Here is a 20,662-nt window from a genome sequence, read left to right as displayed (position 1 = left end):
GACGTCCCATTTTGACAGGAAACCATCGTCAAGGACGTCCATAGTGGTGTAGACAGCGTCTACGCTGGACGGCCATGCAGTGGGGACAAGTTCTATTCACTGACGAGTCTCGTTTTCACCTTAGCCACAGCAATGGACGGATTCGAGTGTACCGACGTCGAGGTGAACGTTACGTCAATCATTGTGTCATGGAAGAAGATCGGTTCGGGGGCGGCAGCGTTATGGTATGGGTTGGGATTACAGACAGAGGACCCGTTTGATCCGGGAAATCTCAATGGACAGCGCTACCGCGACGAGATCATCGGCCCTGTTCTACCGTTTTGCGTCGTCATGGCCTAGGCATTACCTTTTAACATGACAACGCCCGGCCTCATATTGCTCGACTTGTTCAGGATTCTCTTCAACAAAACAACGCCAATGTCATCCCCTGGCCGGCTCGCTCCCCTGATCTCTCACCAATCGAGCACATGTCGGATGAGATAGATCGGCAACTTTGACGTCAACCACGTGTTCCACAGACACTCCAGGAACTTCCAAACATGCTCCAGCAGATATGGACAGATATCCCACAGGACTTTGTGCGACGCCTGGACCATTCCATGAGACGAAGATGTGTTGCTTGCATTGCAACCAGAGGTGGACACACACGCTATTGATTTGAACTTACATTTTGGCATGTTCATGGGTTTTTTCTGAAGTCAGCATTATCTGAAGTCAGTATGGCAAATTAAACCATTTGAACGCTTACAGGAGTCTTTTATCCGTTGCAAACCGAAATTGTTTCAGATTTGGTAAAAAACATAACTTTGCATTGAATCTTATTCAATGTCACAGGAACTTTTGTTGTTCAGCATATCTGAAATGATAATTTTCCCTTTTTAAGGGAATCAGCTGGGGTACAGACAGGCGGGTCAGCTGGGGTACAGACAGGCAGGTCAGCTGGGGTACAGGCAGGCGAGTCAGCTGGGGTACAGACAGGCAGGTCAGCTGGGGTACAGACAGGCGGGTCAGCTGGGGTACAGACAGGCAGGTCAGCTGGGGTACAGACGGGCAGGTACGCTGGGGTACAGACAGGCGGGTCAGCTGGGGTACAGACAGGCGGGTCAGCTGGGGTACAGACAGGCAGGTCAGCTGGGGTACAGGCAGGCGGGTCAGCTGGGGTACAGACAGGCAGGTCAGCTGGGGTACAGACAGGCGGGTCAGCTGGGGTACAGACAGGCAGGTCAGCTGGGGTACAGACGGGCAGGTACGCTGGGGTACAGACAGGCGGGTCAGCTGGGGTACAGACAGGCAGGTCAGCTGGGGTACAGACAGGCGGGTCAGCTGGGGTACAGACAGGTGGGTCAGCTGGGGTACAGACAGGCGGGTCAGCTGGGGTACAGACAGGCGGGTCAGCTGGGGTACAGACAGGCGGGTCAGCTGGGGTACAGACAGGCGGGTCAGCTGGGGTACAGACAGGCGGGTCAGCTGGGGTACAGACAGGCAGGTCAGCTTGGGTACAGACAGGCAGGTCAGCGTGGGTACAGGCAGGCGGGTCAGCTGGGGTACAGACAGGCGGGTCAGCTGGGGTACAGACAGGCGGGTCAGCTGGGGTACAGGCAGGCAGGTACGCTGGGGTACAGACAGGCAGGTACGCTGGGGTACAGACAGGTGGGTCAGCTGGGGTACAGACAGGCAGGTACGCACGGGTCAGCTCTAGGTAGTGCACTCACATTTGAGGCTAGCCGACCATTATATGACATTAATAGTTACACTATTATCAGTGCTAGGCAGTGCAACATATGCATATCACTATTCGTTGGGCTACCCTACCTCAGATCACGTATATTCCATAAGGTAGAATGGAACCTATTTCTTGAGTGACGAGTTGGTTTCACTTTAAGCGTGCCGCCAAACACGTGCTCATCAAGAGATTATCAGGGCGCTTCTCCTACCTACTTGCCGATCTGTTTCTCGAGTATTTCTGCTGGGACGTCACTCATTATCTCACTCGCTCCACAGTGTGTGCGCTCTAGATTCGAATCCGGCGTGAAACAACAAACAAACCTTTAATTGCTTAAATAGGCAAGATGGTGTGTATCGCGTCATATTATAGCAAAATTAAGGGAGATACGTTTACGTTTTCCTCCCAACCAAAAATTATCCCTTAAGACATGACGTGAAAGTGTGTTAGAAGTCCGGCACTGAAGCGTTAAGTGCTGCAGCATCACACACAGTGTCTGTACCCGCCCACGGAATACACCCTACAACACGTCCCACTAGACTGGCCCGTCTGAACACGGCTCTGTTTATGAAACAGTAATGAGTGCATTATGAAAACACAGGATCACGAGGTCCTTAGCTGACCTCCCGACAACATGGCGCTTGACATTAGTTTGCCCTCAGAGGTGGCATCTTTATGGCCTCATTACGTGTAAACCATCTAGTGTCCGCTGAAAGCTGCACCTGTGTCACCATGACATCCGTCCATATATACTGAACATTCCTATACACCTGTAGTGTTTTAGAGGCAAACCTTTGACAGACAATACCGTGTTTAACCACCGTGTCTAGTGAAAGTACAGGACGGTCCTGAATCAAAACTATCTGAAACATCTCCTGCAAGATTTACTCTTAATTTTCTTCCTTTTCTACAACAATAAAGAGATTCTCTGAGCTCATTTATCCTGTGTACACTGGAAAACAGCTTCATTAAGGTTTCATTCAGCGACTTAAGTTTTAGTCTCCTCGGGAACGTACAGCCATATCAGAATGTCAAGCGTTCCGTTATCGTCTGTCGACAGTATATCTAGACGTGTGCATCCTGGTTAGAAGTGGTCTTCAGCAACCCATGCTTGTCGTAAGACCTAACAGGATCGGTGGTCAGACTCGCTGACTTGGTTGATGCATGTCATCGTATCCCAATTGCGTGCATCGGTGCTCATATAATACTTACTGGATTGTATTATTTATAAAGCTGGCATATAATACAACAAACAAACACACACACACACACAAACAATATATCTATATAGGATTGGGCGTGTTTGGGACGTCAGTCCGAGGGATAGACCAGTGTGTGGAGATAGTATGTGGCACGTATACGTGTTTACTTTTCTTACAGGGTACAGTGGGTCGCCATGCGTCATTGAGCTGTAAGTGTCCGGAACTCCCGCACACGGGGTAGCACGTGGGCTAGATAACTTGTCTCACGGAGCTCGGTGTAATACGACGGGTGAACACAGGTACTTGGTGTAACATTCTCGAGTGAAAATCACTGCCCATGTATACCGTTGGCAAAAAAATTTAAGTACTTCGAAACGAAGTACAGTGTGCAGTACATCCCCCACACGTAGATAAACACGTTGCACAAACGCCGCGCTTGGGTGAACGTCATAGTCGGGTATCTGTGTGCATTCCACAAGGAAAATGATTTTCCTGTTTTCCTCGTGATTGCTTTCAAGAGGTGACCTCGTTCTGTGCCGATACGATGACTTAATTCCCCGGACTCCATGGTAGGTATATCGCCTGATTACAGTAATGTGATCCACTTCCATATGATGCGGGTTTTGTTGTTATGTGGGCTCGTGAGTCTTTGGTGAGCTCTGCCTTGGGTAATGTATCGATCACAGACAATGGCGTTGAGAACCATCATCATGTCTATTCCTTCCAAGTTAAAATATCAATATCAAGTATGTAAATGTGAATATGTATAATTGAGCGTACCCGGAGTTACTCAGATGCACGTGGGAAGAGAGCGCTTTTGATTGCCAAACAGGTTCCGTGATTAACCTGACAACCACTCCGTGATCACAAGTCGTGTGATCAGGTGCTCGTCAACATTATTTATATCCAGGTGGGTGTACATAACTACAGGTAATGTAGAGAAACATAATGTAATTACATACCTTCCATGGCTGTGCTGCTTGTGGGGATCCTGTAGTTTGAGGTCTGACTCTCGTTTCAGCTAGGACAGAAGTGAGGGGGAATGTCAACAAAGGAGAAAAAATGTACAGTTGAAAGTAGGTCGCGTCTGTCAACCACAGGTAGTCGCGAGTTGTCTCCCTTTGACCAAAGAACACTCAGGTCTCCCCCACAAACCGTGCGGATGTCGGCCATACACGTGATAAGTTATCGCGTAATCAATTGTATAATGACTTTCCTGGCGCTTTATGGCAGCTATTAAGTTTTACCAGGTGTTGAAATCACCAGCTCGCATTGCACTGATTCAACCCAGCTGGAACGTGTGATCCCTACTGTTGTGATGTAACAGACAGGACACGCATGATGTTTAACATTAGAAGTTGTACGAAGAACTTGACACCTTACTGGAAGAAAAGTGTTGTGTGTACTTTTGATTTCACACCTGATTAGACCACCGTGTATACGTGTGGATTTCAATCGTGTGTATTTTTATCCAACGACATCTCCGCCAGCATCATTTGGTCACAGCGCTTCTCATATGTGTGTAATTAGAGCTACTGGAAAAGGACGGGCACAGCTTGCGATTTGGGCATTTTCGCTTTTTATTGTCTGCCTTTGTAAAATTATATCTCAAAATGAGTTACGGTATTGCATGACGTTTACTTTTGGCATACCCGATCATCTATATTTATCTCACACATTTTTGTGATATAGTTTCTGATCGAATGTTGCCAAATACTGTATACCAATATGTTCTTTAGTAACTTACATACACTCGCAATGGTCAGTGTCGATGAACAGATGTTTCGTTATAGGGGCTGGCGGGGATGGTGGTGTATCAGCAGGTACAGAATTATACAGGCACTCAAAAGCACTTGGATAATACTCGGGGTTTTTCATATGAATAAAGTTAATCTGTCATGGCTAGTAGGTATTGTAACGCACAGCCTTCTAAATTAGGATGTTCTTAAACTTGTTTTCAGTCGTATATACCTATAACGACGCATGTCAACAGGACCTAGCTAGTCAAGCCTATGTAGCTCCGTGATGTCAGGGCGTTCGATCAAAGACATGCGATTGTGACTTGCCACTGACACGGGCACTGTGTCATCAAACATCATGTTGGAAGGAAGATAAGGATGTTCGCGACAACATTTATATGGGTTTGTTGTGTAGATGCCATGAGTGACGAGACTTATATTAATGATAATACTAATTTTCATAGGTGAACGCTTTTTTGCAAAGATGAACGTCAAATGTTGGCATTATTAAGTTAATGTGCGCAGAAACACGTTCTGACTGCCCAGAGCATTTGTCCATGGACTGCTGAATACTAAATACGCACCATATGCATCATGCATGCGGTGTACTGTATGACGTCTCAGTCTACTGGTGCAGCTAGATAGATCGGGTTGCAAGCGTGTATTCTTATATCAGTCAGCTGTTCATATAACTTTTATAAAACTGAATCCAATAAATGAAAGATCTATAAGTCACGACTGACAGGGAATTGCTATAACTGACTGTTTCACACCGTTAAACCTACCCTATCTTACGTTTTCGATCACATAAAAAAATCCGTTTCGATCTAAGATGTACATATTAACTAGTATGCGGAGAGCACGTGGCAGCAATCCCCCACCCCCTCATACACAAACATCACACATACACCACACACAAATCACACATACACCACACACACACATAACACATACACCAAACTTCACACATACACCGCACACGAACATCACACATACACCGCACACGGTGTGCATCACACATACACCACACACACACATCACGCATACACCAAACTTCACACATAACTCGCACACGAACATCACACATACACCACACACACACATCACACATACATCACACATACACCGCATACATACATCACGCATACACCACACACGAACATCACACATACACCACACACACACATCACACATATACCGCACATGAACATCACACATACACCACACAAGAACATCACACATACACCGCACACGGTGTGCATCACACATACACCACACACACACATCACACATACACCAAACTTCACACATACACCGCACACGAACATCACACATACACCACACACACACATCACACATACACCGCATACAAACATCACACATACACCAAACTTCACACATACATCCCACACACATCACACATACACCGCACACAAACATCACACATACACCAAACTTCACACATACACCACACACGAACATCACACATACACCAAACTTCACACATACACCGCACACAAACATCACACATACACCAAATTTCACACATACATCACACACGAACATCACACATACACCAAACTGCACACATACACTACACACGAACATCACACATACACCAAACTTCACACATACACTGCACACGAAGATCACACATACACCACACACACACATCACACATACACTGCACACAAACATAACACATACACCGCACACAAACATCACACATACACCAAACTTCACACATACATCCCACACACATCACACATACACCGCACACAAACTTCACACATACACCACACACATCACACATACACCGCACACAAACTTCACACATACATCACACACAAACATAACACACACACCGCACACAAACATCACACATATACCACACACACATCACACATACACCACACACAAACATCACGTATACACCGCACACAAACATCACACATACACCACACACAAACATCACACATACACCGCACACGCACATACACCAAACACAAACATCACACATACACCAAACACAAACATCACACATACACCAAACACAAACATCACACATACACCAAACACAAACATCACACATACACCACACACACACACACATCACACATACACCACATGTTCAACCACACACATACAATCACACAAACATCACACATACACTACACACAAACATCAAACATACACCGCACACATACATCACATATACACCGCACACAAACATCACACATACACCACACAGATACATGACACATACACCGCACACAAACATCACACATACACCACACACAAACATCACACATACACGGCACACACACATACACCAAACACAAACATCACACATACACCAAACACAAACATCACACATACACCACACACACACACACACACACACACACATCACACATACACCACACACACACCACACACACACACAAACAAACATCACAAATACGATCACACAAACATCACACATACACTACACACAAACATCACACATACACCGCACACATACATCACATATACACTGCACACAAACATCACACATACACCACACAGATACATGACACATACACCGCAAACAAACATCACACATACACCACACACATACATCACACATACACCGCACATAAACATCACACACACACTGCACACAAACATCACACAAACACCACACACAAACATCACACATACACTGCACACATACATCACATATACACCGCACATAAACATGACATGTACACCACACACATACATCACAAATACACCACACACATACATCATACATACACCGCACACATACATCATACATACACCACACACATACATCATACATACACCGCATACATACATCATACATACACTGCATACATACATCATACATACACCGCATACATACATCATACATACACCGCATACATACATCATACATACACTGCATACATACATCATACATACACCGCATACATACATCATACATACACTGCATACATACATCATACATACACCGCATGCTAACATCATACATACACCGCATACATACATCATACATACACCACACACATACATCATACATACACTGCATACAAACATCATACATACACCACACACATACATCATACATACACCGCATACATACATCATACATACACCACATACAAACATCATACATACACCGCATACATACATCATACATACACCACATACAAACATCATACACACACTGCATACATCATACATACACCGCATACATACATCATACATACACCGCATACAAACATCATACATACACCGCATGCTAACATCATACATACACTGCATACATACATCATACATACACCACACACATACATCATACATACACCACACACATACATCATACATACACCGCACACATACATCATACATACACTGCATACAAACATCATACATACACCGCACACATACATCATACATACACCGCATACATACATCATACATACACCACATACAAACATCATACATACACCGCATACATACATCATACATACACCACATACAAACATCATACATACACCGCATACATACATCATACATACACCACATACAAACATCATACGTTCACCACACACATACATCATACATACACCGCATACATACATCATACATACCCAGCTGAAATGTGCCCATGGTAAACCATGGTCTCCACGGTTTAGCATCGAATACCACATACAAACATCATACATACACCGCACACATACATCATACATACACTGCATACAAGCATCATACATACACCACACACATACATCATACATACACCGCATACAAACATCACACATACACCGCATACATACATCACACATACACCGCATACATACATCACACATACACCGCATACATACATCATACATACACCGCACACATACATCATACATACACTGCATACATACATCATACATACACCGCACATATACATCATACATACACCGCACACATACATCATACATACACCGCATACAAACATCATACATACACCGCACATATACATCATACATACACCGCACGCATACATCATACATACACCGCACACATACATCATACATACACCGCACACATACATCATACATACACCGCATACATATATCATACATACATCATACATACATCATACATACATCGCACACATACATCATACATACACTGCACACATACATCATACATACACCGCATACATACATCATACATACACATGCATACATACATCATACATACACCGCACACAAACATCATACATACACCGCATACAAACATCATACATACACCGCACACAAACATCATACATACACCGCATACATACATCATACATACACCGCATACATACATCATACATACACTGCATACAAACATCATACATACACCGCATACATACATCACACATACACCGCACACAAACATCACACATACACCGCACACAAACATCATACATACACTGCACACAAACATCACACATACACCGCACACAAACATCATACATACACCGCATACAAACATCATACATTCACCGCATACATACATCATACATACACCACACACATACATCATACATACACCACATACAAACATCACACATACACCGCACACATACATCATACATACACCACATACAAACATCACACATACACCGCACCAAAACATTTCATGTACACCACACATACACGCATACAACGCACACATACACCTCACACAAACATCACACATACACCGCACACAAACATTACATGTACACCACACACACACACATACACCGCAATGTATCCCGAGTGTTACTCCTGCATCCGTTGTCAGCTCGCTTTAGATCACCTGAATCTCGCGTCTTGGAACTATCTAAACCACAGCCGTTATAAGTGAAAGTATGGAACTTCCATGCTGATTACGTATTAGGAGACCCGTGAAGATCCGGGTTAGAATGGGTTTTCAGCAACCCATGCTTGTCGTAAAAGGCGACTATGCTTGTTCTAAGAGGCGACTAACGGGATCGGGTGGTCAGTCTCAATGACTTGGTTGAGGCATTTCATCGTATCCCAATTGCGTAGATCGATGCTCATGGTTTGTCTGCTCCCAATTATCAATCACTGGATTTTCTGGTCCAGACTGGATTACATACAGACCGACGGAATATTGCTGAGTGCGTCGTTAACAACAAACAAACAAACAATTGTGTGTTTCTGTGTCCATGATGTCAGTCACTGGATTGTCTTGTTCAGACTCGATTATTTGCAAACTGGAGTATTGCTGATGAGTGAACAACAAACAAACAGTATTGTGGAAACGGGTTGATTCTTCAGTAAAGTATATAATTCCTAAGGCTGACATTCCGGCAACAGTGTTACAACCCTGTCAACGGGTTTCTCCCCGACTGATCACACCGTCAAAACCTATCATCCCTGGAAAGTGCTTCACTTTGACAGCAAATTTTATTTCGGAGGGTGAAGACAACCTCCGTAAATAATTTGGTGCCCATGAGAAAGAACGGATAATACAAGTTGGAACGTTATCACGCGCCCGAGATGACGTCAATACATTAGTTGACGTCACGCATGTATGACATCATCCGAACCCGGTTACGCTCATTGCACCCAAGACATTTTCGTAGAAAAAATACACGGCTCAAAAAACATTGTTGTTGAAGTAGAAAACGGTAAGTGTATAGTATATGCGGGTGAGTATGTGAACACAGGATTTTCACTCAGACAAAATGTGTTTTGTCGAACGTATCCTATTCTATACTAAGTAGTATAAACAAACCTTGTATGCTTTCTGTGTCGCAAGTACGAGAAAATGTCCATTTACGATGTCGTAACATAATTCGTTATAGTTCTTAACTTTTAAACAGGAGGTCGATGCCTTTCAATGTATTATTAACAGCAAATGCACAATTATTTCGGCTCCTAGAAAATACTTTTGGGGTACCGTGATGAATGAATCACTGTCAGGAAATCATTCCTGAAAGTTTCTCTCGGCATTTTGTACAACTGATATAATGACGATGGCCAGACCTAAGTAGTTTCAGATGTTCAATGTTTCGCCTTGCAGAGAGTCTCGTTTTGTCTTATTTCTCCACAACTCGTCGGGCCTGAATGTTCATTCAGTCTTAGAATGGGGTTTGAAACGCGGACAGACGTGAATTCGTATATATGTGCAATAAGAAAAAAATGTTATTCATGGCTTCCTCAGCCATGGTATGGTATGGTGCTCTCGCATGGTATGGCACCTGGTTCGAGGTCTTCTGTGGCCAAGACGAAGCAGTGTGTCGTGTTGGTGATGGCCCGTAGTTGTACCGAGGAGAGTGTGATCGTGGGTTCGTGTGACATATTCTTTGGATTAGAATCCTTGGTTTATTAACACTATACCCGTGCCCGTGTTTTTTCCAAACTGGTAAACATCTAACACCTGGATCACTTCGCGCTTTCCTGTCACATCAAGCTTACACGCCGTAATATAACTGAAATACTGTTCAACACAAACTGTATCCCACTTGCGCGTTTACAGGCATTTACAGCTGGCATCCACAATAGAAGTTGACCTCCCGAGTACTTTATCCTTATGGAAGCGACCTACCGGCGATTAGTAGGTTATAGATGGTTAGTTGATGTTAACGTAGCTTAACAAACGACCATAGTACAAAGTCCCGAGCACTTTCCTTGTGCTTTTTCTGATAAACGGCTTCCCAATACGTGGATCCAACATTCTTGTGTGGATACTAGAGCCATACCACGACTTAGGAGAATCAGAGAAACCAGGCTTCAGGGAGACTGCATGCTGCAAGTGACCCGGTATCGTTGCTGTTATCTGAAGATGGTTCTCACGTGGACATTAAAAACATTGGCAACCATTCGTGCAGTCTGGCCAGCATGCATTCGTCCTAAACCTGCGTATTGGCCATTATATCCATTGATCGTGTCACTTTTTGGATCTAAACATTAAATTTGGATACAGGCTAACGTAAAAAAACCCCGAGATAATATAAAGTACGTTTATAACGAATACTCTTATAACGAACAACTGACTGATATAACGAACTGTTCGTTTGGTCCCGGTCATTTGCTGTATATTTTATCATAAAAAATTGATGGGTATAACGAAATAACGGATGTTAGCGAACTCACCTTGTGACCCAGGGTGTGTACTCAGTCCACGATAATGTTTATGTTTACAATGAGCTGTTAATCCCTGGGATGAACTACTCACGTGTCACCAATCTGCCTATCAAGTATCCACGGCGACATTTTGTACCTCCCAAAATGCAATGATATTTCAGACCCCTGAAGATCCGGGGTAGAATAGATCTTCAGCAACCCATGCTTGCCGTAAAAGGCGACTATGCTTGTCGTAAAAGGCGACTAACGGGATCGGGTGGTCAGGCTCGCTGACTTGGTTGAGGCATGTCATCGATCCCAATTGCGTGGATCGATGCTCATGATATTAATCACTGGATTGTCTGGTCCAGACTCGATTATTTACAGACCGCCGTCACATAGCTGGAATATTGCTGAGTGCGGCGTTAAACAACAAACAAACAAACAAACAAACCAACCAATGATATTTCAACGGGAAACTTTCTTGAACTATTTTCATGAAGTGACGTTTCTTTTGCGGTTCAGTATATACTGTTGCCTTCCTACGTCTAGGTTCTTGGCAGGCTACATTGTCACCGAATATTTGGTATTTGGTAGAAGTTTATCTTTTTCACTAAAGTATTTTTTACTATGAGCAATTCCGACTTTGTAAAACATTAAGAAATACTTTTTAAATCCTTAATTTACAAGCCAGATACAGTTATAGCTGTCCAAAAGGGTAATGTATAATAATTTCGGGAAAATTGTTATGAAAGTTAGTGTAGTTGTTCAGTGAAGGACACATTCCTTTTTTCTTTAAAACCATTTAAAACGGTTCATATCTTGTAACGGGGAAAAATATAAGAGTGATGCATCTTTCAGTAAATATTCAGGAAGACATCTCCTCGACATTAAGGCCGTGATTGACAATTTGCACTTGCTAGTTAATATAACGCTTACACAATGTCACGACTAGCTGAAACTCAACCTCTACGCCGTTGGTATGCAGCAAACAGGAATGTTCATCGAAGCACCACATCATCTCTTTGAAGGCGTTATCTAGAGCAGGGTAACACTCGTGACTTGCCCGAGGCCTGTCGTCCATGTGTGACGTCACGTTAACAAGACAACCATATTCGGTTGGTGCATCTACGGAATCGATACCAAACTGCCACATCAACAGCTGGGAAAAGTCCTAGGTTGAGACCAATTAGTGGCAGAACCATACGCAGCCGGTTGAAGGGGCACAACGTCCAGCCCCGACGTCCAGCGACATACGTCCAGGATAACGTTTAAGCGACGCTTGCGTAACTCAAAGTTGTCAGGTTATGAGCGGAAGTGTAATGGTATGGGGGTTGACATTGTTAATTGAGTTGTTACACAACCCATCTTCTAGGGCGTGTCTCTCTGTCTCCTGGTATGAGTTTTGATAATGAATTCGTTATGAAAAAACATTGAGCATAACGATGTCATATTTGGGATAACACTTCCTTATAGTAAAGTGCAAACTCTAGTACTTTTTCGGGTTAAGTCCCATCCGGGATTCGAACCCACACTCTCAGAGTGAGGCACCAACTCGCCAGCACACAAAGTCAGCGATGTAACACACTCAGCCACCGAGGTATCCACAAAAAAATGAAAGTCGGACAACTGGTAGTATAGATCACGTACTTTGTGTACCACTCAGATAAGTATAAATTGTCAAGGCTCCCATGACCGAAAACTATGAACACACAATGTCATTTAGAAAGAAGTTAAATGTAACAAATGTTATGCTCAACCCAAAACAATACTAGAATTTGTACTTTAATAAGGAAGTGTTTTCCCAAATGTAACATTTGTTACATTTGACCACTTTCTAAGTGTGGGTTCGAATTCTGGATGGGATTCAGCATAAAAAAGTAATAGATTTTGTACTTTACTAAGGAAGGTTTGTTTAATATTATGGTGGTATTTTCAATACCATAAAACATACATCACTTTACATGAAGCACGGTTACGTTTTTCCGTTAGTATTTTTGTGCTCGGTTTACTTGAGATCTCAGTCTGCACCCGCTGTATACATATCGTTTACGAAATTCAGCTTCTGTGAAAGACTTTGAATGGTACAAAGTAAAACTGTTGATCAGTTTATTTTCCAACTGGAAGATCCATATTGAGCAATACACGGGCCTTTCATACACCATGTCCTGTACAAAAGTGACAGACACTTAAACCAGGTTATACTACTTATACCATATGGCTACATATCTGTGTCTACTAATCTGATAATACCTGTGTTCAGTGTCTAGCAAACACACCTGACATTCATGGGACTGATGCTCTGATAGCTATACACGTACGTGAATATCTGATGCGACCTTTGACGGTTACCTTATCTTTGCATAGCGACCATGCATGCCAGTATGTATAGAAGCACTTGTCGAGACATCCCATGCCAGTATGTATAGAAGTCCTTGTCGAGACATCCCTTACCAGTATGTATAGAAGTCCTTGTCGAGACATCCCCTGCCACTATGTATGGGAGTCCTTGTCAAGACATCCCCTGCAAGTATGTATGGAAGCACTTGTCGAGATATCCCATGCCAGTATGTATAGAAGTCCTTGTCGAGACATCCCTTACCAGTATGTATAGGAGTCCTTGTCGAGACATCCCCTGCCAGTATGTATAGGAGTCCTTGACTAGACATCCCCTACCAGTATTTTCTAGAAGTTCTTGTCAATACATCCCCTACCAGTATTTATAGAAGTCCTTATCGAGACATCCCCTGCCAGTATGTACATAAGCACTTGTCGAGACATCCCCTACCAATATGTATAGAAGTCCTTGTCGATACATCCCCTACCAGTATGTATAGAAGTCCTTGTCGAGACATCCCCTACCAGTATGTATGGGAGTCCTTGTCGAGACATCCCCTACCAGTATGTATAGGAGTCCTTGTCGAGACATCCCCTACCAGTATTTATAGAAGTCCTTGTCGAGACATCCCGTACCAGTATTTATAGAAGTCCTTGTCAATACATCCCCTGCCAGTTTGTACAGAAGCACTTGTCAAGACATCCCCTACCAGTATTTATACATGTCCTTGTCGAGACATCCCCTACCATTATGTATAGGTGTCCTTGTCGAGGCATCTCCTGTCAGTATGTATAGAAGTCTTTGTCGAGACATCCCCTACCAGTATGTATGGAAGTCCTTGTCGAGACATCCCCTACCAGTATGTATAGAAGCACTTGTCGAGACATCCCCTGCCAGTATGTACAGAAGCACTTGTCGAAATATCCCCTGCCATTATGTATAGGAGTCCTTGTCGAGACATCCCCTACCAGTATGTATAGGAGTCCTTGTCGAGACATCCCCTACCAGTATTTATACAAGTCCTTGTCAATACATCCCCTACCAGTATTTATAGAAGTCCTTGTCGAGACATCCCCTGCCAGTATGTACAGAAGCACTTGTCGAGGCATCCCCTACCAATATTTATAGAAGTCCTTGTCGAGACATCCCCTACCAATATGTATAGAAGTCCTTGTCGAGACATCCCCTACCAGTATGTATAGGAGTCCTTGTCGAGGCATCTCCTGTCAGTATGTATAGGAGTCCTTGTCGAGGCATCTCCTACCAGTATGTATAGAGGTCCTTGTCGAGGCATCTCCTACCAGTATGTATAGGAGTCCTTGTCGAGGCATCTCCTGTCAGTATGTATAGAAGTCCTTGTCGAGACATCCCCTACCAGTATGTATAGAGGTCCTTGTCGAGGCATCCCCTGCCTGTATGTATAGAAGTCCTTGTCGAGACATCCCCTACCAGTATGTATGGGAGTCCTTGTCGAGACGTCCTTGTAGAGACATCCCCTACCAGTATGTATAGAAGCACTTGTCGAGACATCCCCTACCAGTATTTATAGAAGTCCTTGTCGAGCCATCCCCTGCGAGTATGTACAGAAGCACTTGTCGAGCCATCCCCTGCCAGTATGTATAGGAGTCCTTGTCGAGACATCCCCTACCAGTATTTTTAGAAGTCCTTGTCGAGACATCCCCTACCAGTATGTATAGAAGTCCTTGTTGAGACATCCCCTACCAGTATGTATAGGAGTCCTTGTCGAGACATCCCCTACCTGTATGTATAGGAGTCCTTGTTGAGACATCCCCTACAAGTATGTACAGAAGCACTTGTCGAGACATCCCGTACCAGTATTTATAGAAGTCCTTGTCAATACATCCCCTGCCAGTTTGTACAGAAGCACTTGTCAAGACATCCCCTACCAGTATTTATACATGTCCTTGTCGAGACATCCCCTACCATTATGTATAGGTGTCCTTGTCGAGGCATCTCCTGTCAGTATGTATAGAAGTCCTTGTCGAGACATCCCCTACCAGTATGTACAGAGGCACTTGTCGAGCCATCCCCTGCCAGTATGTATAGGAGTCCTTGTCGAGAAATCCCCTACCAGTATTTATAGAAGTCCTTGTCGAGGCATCCCCTACCAGTATGTATAGAAGTCCTTGTCGAGACATCCCCTGCCAGTATGTGTAGAGGTCCTTGTCGAGACATCCCTTACCAGTATGTATAGAAGTCCTTGTAGAGACACCCACTGCCAGTATGTATAGAAGCACTTGTCGATACATCCCCTACCAGTATGTAAAGGAGTTCTTGTCGAGACATCCCCTACCAGTATGTATAGAAGTCCTTGTCGAGACATCCCCTACCAGTATGTATAGAGGTCCTTGTCGAGGCATCCCCTGCCTATATGTATAGAAGTCCTTGTCGAGACATCCCCTACCAGTATGTATGGGAGTCCTTGTCGAGACGTCCTTGTCGAGGCATCCCCTACCAGTATGTATAGAAGCACTTGTCGAGACATCCCCTACCAGTATTTATAGAAGTCCTTGTCGAGCCATCCCCTGCCAGTATGTACAGAAGCACTTGTCGAGCCATCCCCTGCCAGTATGTATAGGAGTCCTTGTCGAGACATCTCCTACCAGTATGTATAGAGGTCCTTGTCGAGACATCCCCTGCCAGTATGTATAGAAGTCCTTGTCGAGACATCCCCTACCAGTATGTATAGAGGTCCTTGTCGAGGCATCTCCTACAAGTATGTATAGAAGTCCTTGTCGAGACATCCCTGCCAGTATGTATAGAGGTCCTTGACAAGGCATCTCCTGTCAGTATATATAGAAGTCCTTGTCGAGACATCCCCTGCCAGTATGTATAGAGGTCCTTGTCGAGGCATCCCCTACCAGTATGTATAGAAGTCCTTGTCGAGACATCCCCTACCAGTATGTATGGGAGTCCTTGTCGAGACGTCCTTGTAGAGACTCCCCTACCAGTATGTATAGAAGCACTTGTCGAGACATCCCCTACCAGTATTTATAGAAGTCCTTGTCGAGCCATCCCCTGCCAGTATGTACAGAAGCACTTGTCGAGCCATCCCCTGCAAGTATGTATAGAAGTCCTTGTCGAGACATCCCCTACCAGTATGTGTAGGAGTCCTTGTCGAGACATCCCCTACCAGTATTTATAGAAGTCCTTGTCGAGGCATCCCCTACCAGTATGTATAGAGGTCCTTGTCGAGGCATCTCCTACCAGTATGTATAGGAGTCCTTGACAAGGCATCTCCTGTCAGTATGTATAGAAGTCCTTGTCGAGACATCCCCTGCCAGTATGTATAGAGGTCCTTGTCGAGGCATCCCCTGCCAGTATGTATAGAAGTCCTTGTCGAGACATCCCCTACCAGTATGTATGGGAGTCCTTGTCGAGACGTCCTTGTAGAGACATCCCCTACCAGTATGTATAGAAGCACTTGTCGAGACATCCCCTACCAGTATTTATAGAAGTCCTTGTCGAGCCATCCCCTGCCAGTATGTACAGAAGCACTTGTCGAGACATCCCCTGCAAGTATGTATAGAAGTCCTTGTCGAGACATCCCCTACCAGTATGTATAGGAGTCCTTGTCGAGACATCCCCTACCAGTATTTATAGAAGTCCTTGTCGAGGCATCCCCTACCAGTATGTATAGAAGTCCTTGTCGAGACATCCCCTGCCAGTATGTATAGAGGTCCTTGTCGAGACATCCCCTGCCAGTATGTATAGAGGTCCTTGTCGAGACATCCCCTGCCGGTATGTATAGAGGTCCTTGTCGAGGCATCCCGTACCAGTATGTATAGGAGTCCTTGTCGAGACATCCCCCTACCAGTATGTATAGATGTCCTTGTAGAGACACCCCCTGCCAGTATGTATAGAAGCACTTGTCGATACATCCCCTACCAGTATGTATAGGAGTCCTTGTCGAGGCATCTCCTGCCAGTATGTATAGGAGTCCTTGTCGAGGCATCTCCTGTCAGTATTTATAGAAGTCCTTATCGAGACATCCCCTACCAGTATGTACAGAAGTCCTTGTCGAGGCATCCCCTGCCAATCTGTATGGGATACCTTGTCGAGGCATCTTATGTCAGGCTGTATATCGGAGACCTTGAATACAGCGGCGTTAAACGCAACTCAATCACTCACAATATGTAAGCGTTTGTCGAACCCATGCTTCAATCTTTGCCGTGTTTCTGCACTCATAGAAGATGAGCTCCAGGTGACCGATATGTCACTATATGTTTGCAGTGTTAATAGTGCAGGCGACACTGTATTTTGTTGGACAAATCAAAACATGTTCAAGAAAGTTACTGCTGACGTCTCGTGACCAAGGCAAATGACGACTTCACTGGCGTGTGTGCGTGTCCCGCATTCGTGAACATGTGACAAGTATTATGACTTCTACAATGCACGGGGAGGTCTTGTATATGCAGCAGTCACACACTAGCGACATGCGGGTGTCCTACCCAGCCCCAACAATAGTGCGACCGAGATTGTATTGTGCACTATTCATTACGTGAAATTTCTACAGGCATTCCTCCACCCTCTATCCCCGAAGTCCTGGTGACGGTAGCCGTCAACATGCACCTCATGTGTGGACGCTCCATGCCGCCGGAGCATATATATAGATATAAAAGTAAAAGTCGAGGATATGTTTCCGACAATGCTCATGGACAGAATGCTGGTTGCTCAACCATCCAACTCTAGTGAATCCTTGTCGGTCAGTATGGTGTACCGTAACTTCCGCAAATAGGGATGTTTATGTATAAAAGCTTCACGTGCGAAAATAATCGCGAGATTTCGGACATTCTCCTATACGTACAACAAACTACTGCACGTAGTCTGTCTTACAGACCCTGATACAAATATATATCAAATACAGCCCATGCAAGTCTATAATGTTTGGCAAGTCTAGATCACTGCAGTATCTGGATGAAGAGAGTCACTGGGCTCCTTTTTATTATATTTTTATTAAGAAAACTGAACAACTGTTTTTTTTATGTACGATATGTTCATTTCAGAGACTAGATGTTAGTCTATACTGCACGTGGACTTGATTCAATTTATGGACGTTTGGCTAGCTTGTTGTTGGTCATCAACGTGTTTATTGCATCATCGTGTATAAAGCTCATAACTATACGATGTATTGCTCAAGCCATATAATACATAAACAGCTGTGCATTTGTGTTTTATTGGGACTGCAACTATATATTGTGGCTTGGGTTCTCACTCCGCTTCTATAAACTCCGTGCATTGACAAGAACCACCCTTGCATTGCTGAAATGCAGACGAACACATCACCACATCCTGGTCTGACTGATTTGAACACACTGAAAAACGTGTCGTGTGCTTTCCGAGATACGCCAGAGTATTCGCGAAGAAAACCACGTATTTCAGTTTCCGCGTGAAGCCGGTAAATAGAGATTGGTGTTTTTATCTCGTCCGGGACACTTTTAACTGGACCAGACCCCTGAAGATCCGGGTTAGAATTGGTCTTCGGCAACCCATGCTTCAGTAAGAGGCGACTAACGGGGTCGGGTGGTCAGGCTCGCTGACTTGGTTGGTGCATGTCACCGTATCCCAGTTGTATAGATCGATGTCAATCACTGCATGGACTGTCTAGTCCAGACTCGACTATTTACAGACCGCCGTCATATATAGCTGGAGTATTGCTGAGTGTGGTGTTAAACAACAAACAAATATAATCTACATACAGAGGCAAACAAATTTGTCACTATTTGGAAATATACCATTACAAGATGAAGCGTATTGTTAATGTCTAATTCACGACAATATGGTAGTCGCCACATACGGCAAGCATGGGTTGCTAAAACCTATTTTACCTTGGTTCTTCGCGAGTCGGGCTGCATGTAGAAATAGCTCAATATAATTGATTCATCGGTGTGTATTATTGTAATTATTATCATCTTCACTGTCACAATGCGATTCAGGAGAATAATAAACAACTATACACTGCATCACAAGGCAAACAGCCATTGTTGAGCAACCAGCTGCCACACCAGAAAGCCCTTACGTCAGGCGTGATTATCTGCCAATGACAGCGTCACACATATTCGCTGATCGTTCTGCTTCCATGACCTTTAATCACATTGTCTATATATATATACACGCAGTCAATACATCATAAATGATTTTATTATTGTGATAAATGTGAGTCAATTTGCAAGATGAAATCTTTTGGTAAACACTTTGTTAGACAACGGATTCGCGTCATTTCCTGTAGCATAAGTAAGTTTATACATTACTACATGCTTTCTGGTGTATTTATTTCCGGATTGACATTCAACGTTTTAGCCAGAGACCCTCCACTAGATCGACCGTTCAACTCGATCATTGTTTCCAACATGCACGTGTGGGGAGCCCTCTCTCATCGTAAGTTGTTGTATGTGGACAGGCCTACACTATCTATTTACTGTAAATTACGGCTTTGTGCGGGTGAGTACATTATATGTCCAGTCCAGGGAGACATTTTCATTTTATGATCCTCTTTTGTATTCAGTGAGCAT

The 20,662-nt window shown here is 44.0% G+C and overlaps 3 protein-coding genes across 4 annotated transcripts in view; 1 reads left to right on the top strand and 2 right to left on the bottom strand.

The window, feature by feature from the left end:
• The window catches only part of LOC139452959 (uncharacterized), a 39,836-nt gene extending 35,869 nt beyond the window's left edge, over nt 1–3,967 (bottom strand). Inside the window, exon 1 of the mRNA XM_071234584.1 lies at nt 3,888–3,967. The gene's annotated coding sequence lies outside the window, so the exon portion shown is untranslated. The remainder of the gene's footprint in view (nt 1–3,887) is intronic.
• Nucleotides 829–2,745, bottom strand: LOC139451796 (uncharacterized). Its single transcript, XM_071233100.1, has 2 exons — nt 2,740–2,745; nt 829–1,635 (listed from the first exon to the last, which is right to left on the bottom strand). Exons 1-2 carry the CDS (start codon nt 2,743–2,745, stop codon nt 829–831), a joined length of 813 nt encoding a protein of 270 aa, XP_071089201.1.
• A 14,825-nt stretch (nt 3,968–18,792) lies between the features above and the next one.
• The window catches only part of LOC139452112 (SUMO-interacting motif-containing protein 1-like), a 38,240-nt gene continuing 36,370 nt past the window's right edge, over nt 18,793–20,662 (top strand). Inside the window, exon 1 of one of the 2 annotated variants that reach the window (XM_071233434.1) lies at nt 18,793–18,855. In XM_071233434.1, coding sequence (XP_071089535.1) covers nt 18,799–18,855 — 57 coding nt within the window. In that variant the 5' untranslated portion in view covers nt 18,793–18,798. Of the gene's footprint in view, nt 18,856–20,449; nt 20,529–20,662 lie in introns of those variants that run through there. The other variant, XM_071233435.1, reaches the window with a different exon arrangement.

Source organism: Haliotis cracherodii, unplaced genomic scaffold (assembly GCF_022045235.1).
Source record: "Haliotis cracherodii isolate W230 unplaced genomic scaffold, xgHalCrac1.p SCAF_9, whole genome shotgun sequence".
Taxonomy (NCBI): Eukaryota; Metazoa; Mollusca; class Gastropoda; order Lepetellida; family Haliotidae; genus Haliotis; species Haliotis cracherodii.
This window is presented reverse-complemented; position numbering and strand designations above follow the sequence as displayed.